This window comes from Puma concolor, chromosome B3 (genome assembly GCF_028749965.1).
Source record: "Puma concolor isolate L17-30 chromosome B3, mPumCon1.1.hap2, whole genome shotgun sequence".
Taxonomy (NCBI): domain Eukaryota; kingdom Metazoa; phylum Chordata; class Mammalia; order Carnivora; family Felidae; genus Puma; species Puma concolor.
The window spans coordinates 119,787,533-119,801,652 of record NC_141672.1 but is presented as its reverse complement, the minus strand read 5'-3'; the positions used below and the strand labels follow the sequence as shown (position 1 = coordinate 119,801,652).

General features: G+C 39.3%; 1 protein-coding gene across 5 annotated transcripts in view; it reads right to left on the bottom strand.

Moving 5' to 3' along the window:
* Positions 1-14,120, bottom strand: part of SCAPER (S-phase cyclin A associated protein in the ER) — a 505,214-nt gene that overhangs the window by 151,401 nt on the left and 339,693 nt on the right. For all 5 annotated transcript variants that reach the window (XM_086711283.1, XM_086711287.1, XM_086711288.1 and 2 more), the window contains one exon: positions 3,046-3,161. In XM_086711283.1, coding sequence (XP_086567409.1) covers positions 3,046-3,161 — 116 coding nt within the window. The remainder of the gene's footprint in view (positions 1-3,045; positions 3,162-14,120) is intronic.

Here is a 14,120-nt window from a genome sequence, read left to right as displayed (position 1 = left end):
AAAAGGCTAGAATATTCATTCATTCTTTTGTACTTGTTTTCTGCAATTAAAATTAACAGGCAAATTAATATGAGTAATCCCAAAAGTAGATAAAACATGAAATGAAAATTGCCTTGTTTCAGGGTGATCTTTCTTGGCACTGAAAACAATTTTACGGGAACACATTTGTTAAGAAGGTTGATTTTGGAATACCACATCCTAACTAAGTCCTCTCAAGGATGCAAGGATTCAAGCAATTCTATGGGTTTTCCCTGGTTCTAACAAAAGCAAAACAACTGTTTTGTACAGAATAGTAGTTGGAAGGAATATGAGAAAGAACACTTTCTGAGTTAAGCCACTGACTCATCATGCCCACCAGAGTGTCTGAGTCCATACTAAATCTCACACAGCTGTGGCATTTCTCTTGCCCCTTTCTAAGTAAGCAGCATAACACTCTCCTACACTTAATCCTCTAGCCCTGAGAAGGGAGGCTAGTTTAGAAAGTCAACATGATCTTGAGCTGTGCTCAGGAGAAGAGAATCTTAGAGTCACCGCTCGATGCCCACTGCCCTGAGTGTTGGCCTCGCTTAGCAAGCAGTGCCTGGATGAACACACAAATCTATTGGCCTAAGGTGAGATGAAGAAACAAACTCTCAATCCTGGCACTGTGGTCAGCTCGTGACCATCAGAGGAGTACTGGGCTGGGCTCCCAAGATTCCAGAGCTTGTTTCCAATGTTGGTGCACTAACTCTTGCTCAGGTCTTTTTAGAAAGTATGGAAACTTCTTCTGTTCCCAAAATGATAGGCACAGATAAGCACCAAAGCATGCTTTTTGCCACAATGACAAATGTAGCTTTTGTAAAACAGGCATCTAAGTTACCAGCCAGAGAGCTCAGTCTCATGCATGTTTAAACCTACCACAAAACCAAAAAAAGCAAAACAAGACAAAACAAAAAACTATAGGTGCATTTAATTTTACTCTTTTTAATGTTTATTTATTTCATTTGCGAGACAGAGAGAGAGAGAGAGAGAGCAAGAGAGTGAGCCTGACACTGGGCTCGATCTTATGAACTGCGAGATCATGACCTGGGTGGAAATCAAGAGTCAGGGGTGCCTGGGTGGCTCAGTCAGTTAAGCATCCGACTTCAGCTCAGGTCATGATCTCATAGCTCGTTGAGTTCTAGTGCCACATCGGACTCTGTGCTGACAGCTCAGAGCCTGGAGCCCCTCTGGATTCTGTGTGTCCCTCTCTCTCTGACCCTTCCCCTCCTCATTCTCTATCTCTCCTTCAAAAATAAATAAACATTAAAAAAAATTTAAAAAGAAAAAAAAAAGAAAACAAGAGTTAGACATTGAGCCACCCAGGTGCCCCTACAGGTGCACTTAAGATGAACAATATGAATGATTAACAGTTATCAAAGCCCCGTCCCAAAGAATCAAATGCCATTTCCTTTCTTTTTTAAAAAAAATTTTTTTTAATGTTCATTTATTTTTGAGAGACAGAGGTGGAGTACGAGTGGGGGATGGGCAGAGAGAGAGAAGACAGAATCTGAAGCAGGCCTCAGCTCCCAGCTGTCAGCACAGAGCCCGACATGGGGCTTGAACTCACGAACTGCAAGATCATGACCTGAGCCGAAGTCAGACACTTAAGCCACCCAGGTGCCCTGCCATTTCCTTTCTTATCTCAAATTTATTTCCTCTCTCCCTGTCAATTAACAAACACTGAGTGATAACAACACACTGTCACTAAAGTCCATTTTGATAAGAAATATCAACTATCCTGGGTTAGAAAACCTCCATGCGTGCTATATCTGACTGATGTAGAACTTTCTGCTACACAGAAAGATATCCTGACTCAAAGGATACCTATAGCTTCTTTTATTAATCTCTACTTTGTCAGTAGAGCAAAGGAACCTAAACTAACTTCACTATCAGTTTGTTCTTAGAAATGTATCATTTCGAAGAGATAATATAACACTGTCTTAAAGCAGGCAAAACTACTACTTAAAAACTGTTACCTAACATTTATATAACACTTTGAGGTTGACAAAAACTCTCACATACGTAATTTCATCCAATCCCCAGAGTAGCACTATGAGGTGCATATGACTACCCCTGAGTAACCAAATGAGGAAACAGATGCCACAAGAATAAGGCACTTGCCCCAATTCTCCCAGCTGGTCACTGGCACAGGTAAAACCGGAATCCAGGTTTGTCCAACTCCAAAGCCAGTGCTATTTTTATTTTACCAAAATGTCTCTCAGGAGAAAAGATGATGTATTCTTGCAATTTCTGTAGTATCCAGTGGACAAATAAAGCACTCACTTTTGTTGGGCCAACTAAATATTTAAGTTTTCTCAGTGATACAAGTAAACTTTTATCAAAACTTCTCATTTAAACTCTGTAAATAAGAGTCTCCACAAAATATCCAGAAACCGTGCATGCTACCCCTCCAGAATGTAGTACTTCTGAAATAAAGCTGTCTGCTACTAAATCCCAGGCGGCCAGGGATCACAGAGTGACTTGAGAGAAGAGGAAAGCAGATCTTGGGTCCAAAGCTTGTGCAGGATCCATATGACAAAGAGCAATTTGCAGTTAAAGACTGAACTGCAATTCAGTTGCCAGCTATTTGGCCAGGACTCTAGACGATGGCAGTCTTGGCTTCAGACTAATCTTCCTGTATGTTAGGGATTTCTTCAAATTTCACAGCTCAGGCCTTTGTTAATGTACTTACCTCTTCTTGTACTACCTTTTTGCTACTACTATTCAGTTCTGTTCAATTGATGTAAGCAGTTAAAGCTGCCCAGGAGTTCATCCATTCTTCTTGTTTTAGGATTAGAGAAGGTCATAGACCAAGGAGATTTCCTTTTTAAGGCTTTTAGGCTCGATTTGAGTTTTGTAAGTGAAGTCGAGCACCTCTGTTTTTCTCCCTAATGGGGAGTGTAAGCTTTTGCTATTCAAGCCTGAATACACATACAAGTTTCTTGTGGTCCCCCATATGGAAACCATAGAGCAGAAATGACTCACAAATGAAACGTGAAAGACAGATTAAAAAACTATACTTACTTAAGAGGAATTCGTGAGGCTGTGTTCACATTTGTGGTTGGGACTACTACTTGAAGAATGTGTTCAAGGGCTGTTAATCCACCAGCAACTTGAAATGCAATCTGATCTGCTACATTCTAGACAGAAATACAAGTAGAAATTAGCCCAATTTCTCAGGCATAGAATGATCACCAAATGAAATATTTAGTTGTAGTGTCAAACACTCTGTTGGTTCAGTTATTCTACAAATACTTATTGAATGTTTATGCAGTGCTAGGAACAGGAGGTTGAAACTGGTGAACACAGAAGACATAGTTGCTGCCCCCATGAAGCTTAAAATTTAGTGGATGAGAACAACACCAATCAAATAACCATAAATAAAATAATTTCAATTATGATAAGTACCTTGAAGAAAAAGGGAAGGTGCTCTATAAGAATAATAGGGAACCAACTATATATTGGGGAAAGGGTCAGCACAGGCTTTTCTGGTTGAGGTTCTGAAACAGGCAAAAAAAAGGGGGAGGGGATGGAGTGCTCCATGCAGAGGGCAAAACCGTTTTACACAGAATATTTTAGCAATAATTTTAAAAAGCAGATCATCTTGTAATGCTAATTACCACCTAACAAGACAAACTAACTGTCACAAAGATTTCCTCTCGTATTACTTTTTTCCTTGGCAATACAAGATAATCTCATACCTAACCATCTCCATATATTTTTTTCACCATTTCAGCTATTTTAGGGAGAATCTTAAGTCAGCATTATAGAACTCAACCGATGATTATTTCTTTACAATTTCTGAATTGTTTTCAAGTCTTGTGAAAGGAACATCTCTGAGCTCTTTGCATTTCTCTGGCATGGGGACAGGCAAGAGCAATTCTATGGTACACTGTATTAGTTTCTATGCATACAAACGATCACCGCAATCTGCTATTATACCACCACCTTTATGTTTCTTCTAAGAGCACTATAGTTCATCAAGCCTTGAAATATCTTTGAAATACTTAAGTATTTTTGGGGGGATAAGAGGGTGCATCAGGGAGAGATAGGAGTTATACACAAGATCTGTCAAACATGTTTGTCTGATTCTTCTGATGTTCTAAGCACAATGCTCTGCTTGATGTGGACTACTGACTTCTGACTAGACTTTGGTAGTACAGTGCCTTAGTCATTTAATCGCTCACTATGTGCACAATAAAATACAGTTTGACACTATAATAAGTTTATTGTGAATCCTAGACAAGAAATCATACTTTTAGGATAGAAAATAAAGAATTTTTGTTTTTAATGGGAAAAAATGTTTCTTTGCAATAAAACTAACCATCAAAAAAACTGAAAAACCCAGGTGTATTCAGTAATTTGAAACCATCATGCTGTTACCATTCTTTCTTCATAGGCTAGGATGTCAATAAGATTAGAAAATAATAATAAATTTTGTATTAGCACACAACACAAAGAAAACTGCACTAATCATAACTGTATAGCTGGAAGAGTTAAGGCAAATTGAACACATCCTATACCAAATCCAAAATGAAAAAGCAATAATATAAATAAAAATTAAAAAAAATAACAAACACAACGCCCTGTACATACCCTGTAACTACTCCAAAATAAAAAATAAAAAAAGTTTTATAACATGCCATAATATTCCTGATGCCCATCTCATTCACTCTCTCTTCTTCTTCCCCAAATGTAAAAGCGATCCTGATTTTTAAAATCATAGATTACCTTTGTCTTCTTTTGAGTTCTATAAAAACGTAATCATACTCTACATATTCTACAGAATCTACATATTCTTTTCTTGCTCAAATTTTTTCTTCTAAATTCATCCATATTGCTGCCTATACCTGTGTTTCATTCATTTCCCTTGTTGGAATATAATATTCCCTTATCTGATTATATACATCAACTTTTTTTTTTTTTTGGAAAAATTTACTTTATTCTAACATCTTTTTTCATCCCTTCCACATTACTTTCACTTTTAACATTACAGGGTGAAGATAACCATTATCTTATTATCTTACTCAACTTATTTAAATGTTTCACTGCTGACTGACATCTGGGTTGTTTTTTTTTAATGTTTATTTATTTAAAAAATTTTTTAAAAACATTTTTTATTTATTTTTGGTAGACAGAGCACAAACGGGGGAGGGGCAAAGAGAGACGGAGACACAGAATCCAAAGCAGGCTCTGAGCTATCAGCACACAGCCCGACCCGGGGCTCGAACTCACAAACTCACAAACTGGGAGATCACGACCTGAGTCGAAGTTGGACGCTTAACTGACTGAGCCACCCAGGCATCCCAATGTTTATTTATTTTTGAGAGAGAGGGAGACACAGAATCTGGAGCAGGCTCCAGGCTCTGAGCTATCAGCACAGAGCCCGATGCGGGGCTTGAACCCATGAACTGTGAAATCATGAACTGAGTTGAAGTCAGAAGATTAACCAACTGAGCCACCCAGGCACCCCTCAATTTTTTTTTTTTTGTTTATTTATTTTTGAGAGAGACGCAATATGACCAGGGGAGAGGCAGAGAGAGAGAGGGACACACAGAATCTGAAACAGGCTCCAGGCTCTGAGCTCTTAGCAGAGAGCCTGACAAGGGGCTTGAACTTGGGATCGGTGAGACCATGATTTAGATCGAAGTCAGATGCTTAACTGAGTGTCCCAAGGTCTGAGCCAGCAAGGTGCTCTGGGTTGTTTCCACTTTCAAACTCTGGACAATGCTGCTTTAAACATTTTTGTACAGGTATTTGTGCAACTGTGACATGCAGTTATGTTGGGTATATGAGTGGAATTCCTGCATCATAGAGTATACATAGGTTCAATTTTATTAGCTGTGGCCAAACAGCTTTCTAAAGTATTTGTGTACATGATGAAGTACAATGATAATTTCAGCTATTCTACATTCACACCAAAATTGATTTTATCATTTTTTTAAAACTTTAGTCATTCTTATGAATGCATAATGGCATTTCATTGAGGGTTGTTTTTTTAAATTAAAAAAAAAATTTTTTAAGGTTTATTCATTTTTGAGAGACAGAGAGAGACAGAGCATGAGCGGAGAAGGGGCAGAGAGAGGGAGACACAGAATCCGAAGCAGGCTCCAGGCTCTGAGCTGTCAGCACAGAGCCCGACATGGGGCTCGAACTCACGAACTGCGAGATCATGACCTGAGCCAAAGTTGGACGCTCAACTGACTAAGCCACCCAGGTGCCCCTCATTGAGGTTTTTATTGGCCTTTCCTGGATAATCAGTTGGATTGAACACCTTATGTTTACTGGGTATTTTTTTAAATTGAGGTATACTTTGCAACTGGTTAAAAGGCTCAGATCTTAAGTATACCATTCAAATAAATTTGAGAAATCCTTATCAAGACCTGAACGCTTCCATCACCTTAGAAAGCTCCCTCATACCACTGTTATAGTCAATCCCCCCACTCCATGAAGCAACCACAGATTTGATTTATAGTCCCATAGATTTAAACACCAAGAGCAAAAGCAAAAATAAATAAGTGGGCCTACATCACACTAAAAGGTTTCTATGTAGCAAAGGAAACCATCCACGAAATGAAAAGGCTATCTACTGAATGGGAGAAAATATTTGCAAATCATATTTCTGGTAAAATACATAAAGAACTCAAACAACTCAATAGTAAAAAACACAAACAATCCAATTAAAAAAATGGCCAGAAGGTCTGAATATACATTTTTTCCAAAGAAGACACATAGATAACCAACAGGTATATGAAAAGATGTTTAACACCATTAATCATTAGGGAAATACAAATGAAAATCTCAGTAGGATATTACCTCACACCTGTTAGAATGGTATTATCAGAAAGAAAGAAAGAAAGAAAGAAAGAAAGAAAGAAAGAAAGAAAGAGGAAAGGAAGGAAGAAAGAAAGAAAGAAAGAGGAAAGGAAGGAAGAAAGAAAGAAAAGGAAAGAAAGAAAAAGAGAGAAAGAAAAAGAAAGAATTAGTGTTGGTGAGGATATGGAGAAAAGGGAACCCTTGTGTACTACTGGTGGGAATATAAATTGGTGCAGCCACTATGGAAAACTGTATGTAGGTTCCTCAAAAAATTAAAAGTACAAGTACCATATGATCCAGAAATTCCATTTCTGAGTATTTAGCTGAAGCAAATGAAAATACTAATTTGAAAAATATATGTACCCGACGTTCACACAGCGTTATTTACAATAGCCAAGATATGGAAGCAAGATAAATGTCCAATGATAAATAAAATGTTTACAGAAGATGTGGTATATAAATAAAATGGAATATTACTCAGCCATGAAAGGGATGAAATTTTGTCATTTGTGAAAACATGGATAAACCTTGAGGGCATTATCCTAAGTGAAATAAGTCAGGTAGAGAAAAACATGTAGAATTAAAAAAAAAAAAAGCTCACTGACACAGAGAACAGATTAGTGGTTGTTAGAGGCAGAGGATAGGGGGTAGAAGAAATGGAATGGGTGAAGGGGATCATAAGGTAAAAAGAAACAAAATATAGGTTAATTTTGTCTCTTGTAGAGTTTCATATAAATGAGATCATATGATATACATGAATATTTTCTGGATTTAATTTGGTAGTGAATGGTTATCCCATTAGCAATGTTTCTACTGTATCTGGTACCAGAAGCATCTAAAGCATAAGGAATACAGCAGAGGAACTCTTAGTCAGTACAGGGATATAAACACATATATATACCTCCTTTCTTCTTATACTCGAAAGAAGTAGGAATTATAGATAAAATATGTGATAATATTTAATGTTTATTTATTTTTGAGAGAGAGAGAGAGCACGCACACGTCAAGGGGAAGAGAGAGAGAGAGGGAGACACAGAATCTGTGGCAGGCTTCCAGACTCTGAGCTGTCAGCACAGAACCCAACGCGGGGCTTGAACCCACAAACTGTGAGGTCATGACCTGAGCCGAAGTCTGGCATTTAACCAACTGAGCCACCCAGGTATCCCCATAATATGTGATAATGTTGAAAAGGCAGAACCACATTAAAAAATAAATGGAACATCTCTGTGAACCAGGGATGGAAAAGCTAAAAAAACGCATAGGGCAAGGGTCCAACTTTCAGCAGACTCTTAAAAGAACACTTGCCCTTCTAGACTTTTCCCTCTTCCTCAGCTTTCCCACTGATTCAGAATCCAAGTTCTGATTACTCCACTTCTGTTGTAGCTCTTAACTCTTGCCTACATCTACCATGTCAGTTCAGGCTTTCATGGTCTCTTGCTTGAGGTACTGCAGCAATCAGTACCTAATTGGAATCTTTGGATCTAGTCTCACCCCACACCAGCCTATTCTCTAGAGCTGTGCTTTCTAAATACTCTAAGATAAAAATCAGGGTTTCCTTCACTTCTTACTCCTTTCCTTTCCTTTTTCTTTCTTTGCCCTTCCTTCCTTCCTTCGATTTCTACTCCATTGTAGACCAATACTTTTGTGAAATGCAATACAAATGAAAAAAAAAAAGATGCACAAAAGTGGAGACCACATTTAAAAATATTAGATACAACAGACATAAAATTACTCTGCCAGTTTGCTAAAACTTACTCTGGATTTGTGTATTTATCTCACCCTGTTCTAGTGACAGTGGCCCAGCACTGGACTGTGGACTCCCTTTTGAGTAGTCCTTTTCTGGATGCCTATACATGCAATGAGGATAATATTCTCAAGAGTAAATGTAATCATGTCACTCTGCTTAAAACACTTGAGTGACTTCATCCTCACTGTCTGCGGGAGGCTCAAATTCCTTAGCACAGGTCTTCAGAATCTGATGCCCCATTAACAGCCTTCTTCCCTGCCATGTTCCTGCCTCTCCCTCAACCAAATTCCCCATATGGCCCTCGTTCTTTCACGCCTCTGTGCTTCTGCAAATACTGTTCCTCCTCCCCAGAGGGGATGATTCTCCAGCATTTTATCTTTGTATCCCCACTAAACTCAGAGCTTCCTGAGTTTAGGGGCCATGTCTGTTTCATCACATTCCCAACACTTAGCAGAGGGGATGGCACTCAGTATGTGCTCAACCAATGGTTGTGAATGATGGTTCTGAGAAAGAAGGCTGAAAAGGATACCTGCACATGATTTTGACTGTGAAAACACAGATAGTCAATAACTTCTCTGGTATGATCACAGGATAAAATCCTCCACTCCTGTTACTGTGTGTGCCTTGTAGAACAGTTTGTTCCTGAAAGTGAGCTTCATGACCAAGGAATAAAATTCAGTTTTTCAAGACTGAAGGACATATTCACCTTGAGCCTCCTTAATAGCCAACAAGGAAGATCCATCCATTTCTGTGTAAAGCCTTTATATATATCTCTTAATTCAAAAACAAAGTATATTTTACCTCAGGCCAAGCAGATGCACCAATTGATGCAATCTGTCCACAGGGAAATGAAGCAGCACCAATGCTATTCTTGTAGACCTCTCCACAATGGGAGAGAACCGGATCAACATTGCAGAGGTGGAGGCGAAAAGGACTGAGTAAAAGCAGACCATTTTAATGTATACATCTATGCTTTAAAAACAAAACAAAACTCAAAGCCTTTTATGCAGTGCCAACAACATGGATGTGACCTCTTAAAAAACTGAAGATATAAGCTCTAGTTAGACATTAAACAGGAAAAAATAAGCCAATTTCAGGAAGATAAAGGCCATTTAAAGCCAAATTTTTCCTAATGTATTATTGAAAACTGAAGCTTTAATTTGTCATTTGCAGCTTTTCAAGGAAATAAACCAAAAGGCAAAACCAACTGTGAAATAAAAAAACTCACAAACCTCCCTCTGGAGTCATGGAGGTTTCTGGTTACTTTTGCAATGGAAATTCAGAATCCAGAGGTGGATCCTCTTCCACAGAAGATGGCCAGACGGCAACCTGTTTAGTATCTTCCTAACTTCTTCATCTCCTATATCAACTTCTATTCCTCCCATCATCTCTGCCCTACCTCAGGCCCTCATTCGGTCTGAAGCTCCTTAAGCTGACTCATCTTTGCAGCCCCAGTTCTGGCACAGAACAGGAATGGTGAACACCTGATGGATGAGTGACTGAACAAAAGGAAGAACAAATGAAAAGATTTCTCTCAGAGAGCAAAAATGTTCTGTGAGGTATCAGAGGTTAACACACAATACAGAGGCCCATAAGAAAGAACGAATGCCTCCTTCTGGATTCCGTTCCTGAACGCAGTGCAAACAAACAGCTCTCCCCCTCTCTATGCAGAAAAACGGGTAAAATAGTCCTAGCATATCCCATGACATTTTCACCTCAGGAGGACAGAAAAAGGAAAATCAAGTTGGCTCGACGAGCACCCAAATGTTCAAGTAAAGGAGAAAATCCACCTCCTTAAGCACGTGGCTCTGTATCTGGACTTGGCACGTGGCATTAAAAGCTCTATATGCAAATAAAAAATGGAAGTCACATTCACACAACAATCCACAGACTCAAAGGGCCTCCCATTTTTCACCTTCCTCTCTGTGCCCACCACACTAACTGCTTGCGCTAATCACCTGGTACTTCCTATACTCGGTGCTCTTTATGCTCCTGGATATCTTAATGCCACGATGGGAATGGATGCTTCTCAAATACATCATCTTATACTTGTTCCTATCCCTGTTAGTGTCTAGAAAAAAGCTAGTATCCTAAAAATGCTTAACCATAATTATTCTCTCCATCTAAATTGCCATGTTCTCACCCTATAATGTTCAAATGCTCCCTCATTCCTTTAAGACCCACATCAAATAGTTTTCATGAAGCCTTTCTGATACCTTCAACTAAAGTCAAAGGTCTCCGTATTTAACTGCATTTCTCTTGGGGCCCTTATCACTTTCTATATTATCCCCTATATTATATATCCCTTATATTATTCCTGTATTATTTGTGTTCACGTACTAGGCTATAAAGCCTAGCTCTCCTGTCTCTGCATTCTCAATCAGGGTCAAGCACAGGCTACACACATAGTAGGCACCAAGCAAACTTTGTTTAGTGACTAAAAATATCTAGAAAGATGAACTAGGTACCTTTCCTTTTCCCTTTTACCCCTTTTCCAAACACTCTGCATTCAGACATGTGAAAGTGGAACACTCATAAGGAGCTCTATCTTTCTGATTTGAGTGAGGAAAAAAAATACCTCTAAAAGATGAAATGTGTGGCTTTACTTATGTACCTGACATAACACCTTAATAGCTCTGCCTTCCTCTGCTCTCTCCCACTCTGAGACTGACAACTGACTAATAGGATTAGTGGCTCCATTCTAATAACCCAGCTTAGCTGAAGGCCAGCAAAAAAATGACAGCTTCAATCTGAATTACATGGCCCGGGAATCCATTCAATTATTAACTAGAGTAACTGTTATTGCCTCTCCCAATCAAAGGAGAGGCAGCTGTTAATCTTTGGTGGCCTACAAAGGCTGGTGGCCTTTGTACTTGACTTCTCTATAGACGGTAATTATGTTCTTTGTGATCAGGGAGGAAGGCCTTCCTAGCCTTTTAGACAGAGGTGGCAGATGGGGAAAACTGTTTGCCTGTTCATTAGTAGGATAGGCTAGATTTGTTCTGAGCATCTGGTGGTACCTTAAGACCTGTTTAGAGATAATACAAGTAGGTTTTGGCAAGTCCATAAATTTAGAACTCGGTAGACCAATTTACAGAGATGAGAAGATTCCAGAGTAAATTTTTTTATGGTTATTTTTCCCATATGGAAAACTAACCTAACACTTAAAGGACATCATCTTCATTCCTCTGCTATCCTCACCTGTTCGTGTTAGTTTAAAGGGAGCATGATGAGCTGACAGGATTTTTCCCTTCTAAGCCTTCTAATGTTGGCTTCCTCATATTCCCATCATCTACATAAATGTCTAGGCTCAGCCTTTCAGCTGTACACTCACATTTGAAAGAACTCAGGGTCTGGGGTTGAGAATATCACAAGGAAATTAGAAACTTATGTAAATGTTGTGCCCAAAAGAGTCATAATCTACAGTTTGAAGGCTTAGGTAATAAGGTAAGTGAGGCTGGGGGAGGCTGGAAAAGCTTTCTCAAGATGAGAGAAACAATTCCTTTGTAATGCTAATCAGAACTTGGATCCTTTGGAAGGCTCTCCCTAAGGGAGCTGAACTGTGCCATTTTTGACCTGTCTGGACTAAGTGAGATGAGGGCAGGGTGAGTGAGAGGGGGCGGTGCGGGACACAAGACACCCTGCTCCTTCCCTTTAAGCTGTTATGAGACAGATGACCGAAGATCAGTGTATAAAGTTTATCATTGCAATCCAACAAAACTCACAATAAAGTTATTTTTGATCTCCCTCATCCTCAGTGCTGCCAGGATGTCAAGTGGCAGGCACTGGCCAGGTGCAGCACTCAGAGAGCTGGTGAGACAGAGATTTCATATAGATAAATGCAGTGCAGTGAGGGGATGCCACAGTGAGGGGATGGATGGAGAGCTGTACTCCCACAAAGGAAATGGTCCCTGTGACTAGTTCTTCAGGACACAATGGGTATCTGTTGGAACAGTTTTCTGAGTTCTCACGCTATCAAATAAAGACAAAAAACCCAAAGTCAAGCACCTACAAATGAGGTTCCTTGAACGACTGCTTTATTTCTCTCACCTCTCCCAACTTTGAGGCTACCTGCTAGTTTACAACAGAACTTGAAGAGTCTTAACACAGCAGTTCCTTCCCCTCCGTTCTTGCATCTTAAATGTCCTGGAAACTTTAAAGCTTAGAGGTAAAACAACTTGGGATCATCAAACCAATGAGAATCTCTTTTGGGCAGGAAAATGATAGGGACAAAAGTGAGTAACATGGACAAACTCCTTTGGGTCTAGCAGCACCCAGGGAGCAGGACCTTAGAGTTCAAAGGCTCTTCTCCACCTGGATGGCAAGGAAAAGGAGAGTGTTTCTACATCACTCTGTTCTCTCTCCATCATGACATTTATAGTTCATGACACTTTTCTATTATTTAATTATAAACTAGATCATATGATTTTCTACTTAATCACAAAGCAGACTGTGAGCTCTTGGGACAGCTGGAATTATGCTTCTATAGAATCTAGCAAAAAAAGTACGTATTCAGACTACTCAGCCATAGAAAAGAATGAGATCTTGCCATTCGTAAAAAGAATGGACCTAGAGGGTATAATGCTAGTGAAATAGGTCAAACAGAGACAAATACCATATGATTTCACTCATATGTGGAATTTAAGAATCAAAAGAAATTTTAAAAAGTGACAAACAAAAAAAAAAACAAACCATACTCTTAAATACAGAGAACTGGTGGTTGCCAGAGGGAGGTAGGTGCAGAAATGGATGAAATAGAAAGGGGATTAAGAGTTTGTTTGTTTGTTTATTTATTTATTTTGAGAGAGTGTGTGCACATGCATAAGCAGGGGAGGGGGAGAGGGGAGAAGGAGAGAAATTTTTAAGCAGGCTCCACATGCAGCAGGGAGCCCTGACATGTGGCTGGATCTCCTGAGATCATGACCTGAGCTGAAACCAAGGGGCCAATGCTTAACCAACTGAGCCGCCCAGGCACCCCAAGAATTCATTTATCTTGATGAACACTGAGTAATATATAGAAGTGTAAATCATTATATTAAATGAATATAACACTGTATGCTAATTATACTTCAATTAAAAAACATTTTAAACAACTGGTATTCAGTAAATGGCTGCTGAATCAAAAAAATAAAGGCACATTCTAGTTTCTGGGGTTCTAACATCAGAAATTGTCTTAAGAGGAGAGAGAAAATTTATCAATCCACAATGAGAAAGAAAAGGTGTAGAAATACCCATACGGCTGGGAAAGTCAAGGTAAGGGTGCAAGTAAGCTAGAAATTGTGGAAGAGGCACTAGTCCTTGCCTGGGCTGACAAGGTAAGGCAAGCGAAGGTAGGCCCTGCTCTGAAGGAGGCAAGCCCTGAGAGGAGAGGCCTGAGATGTGATGCTTATGTACTGCCCTACTCACGTTGACCTTCGTTTATTTTGCCCCATACTCGAGTAAAGTAGTGACCAGGACTCTTTTATGTCTTTAAGGAGGGACACAGAAGAAAGAGGGAGGGGGAGGGCAACTTTAAAAAGTGAAAACAAACTTAAGG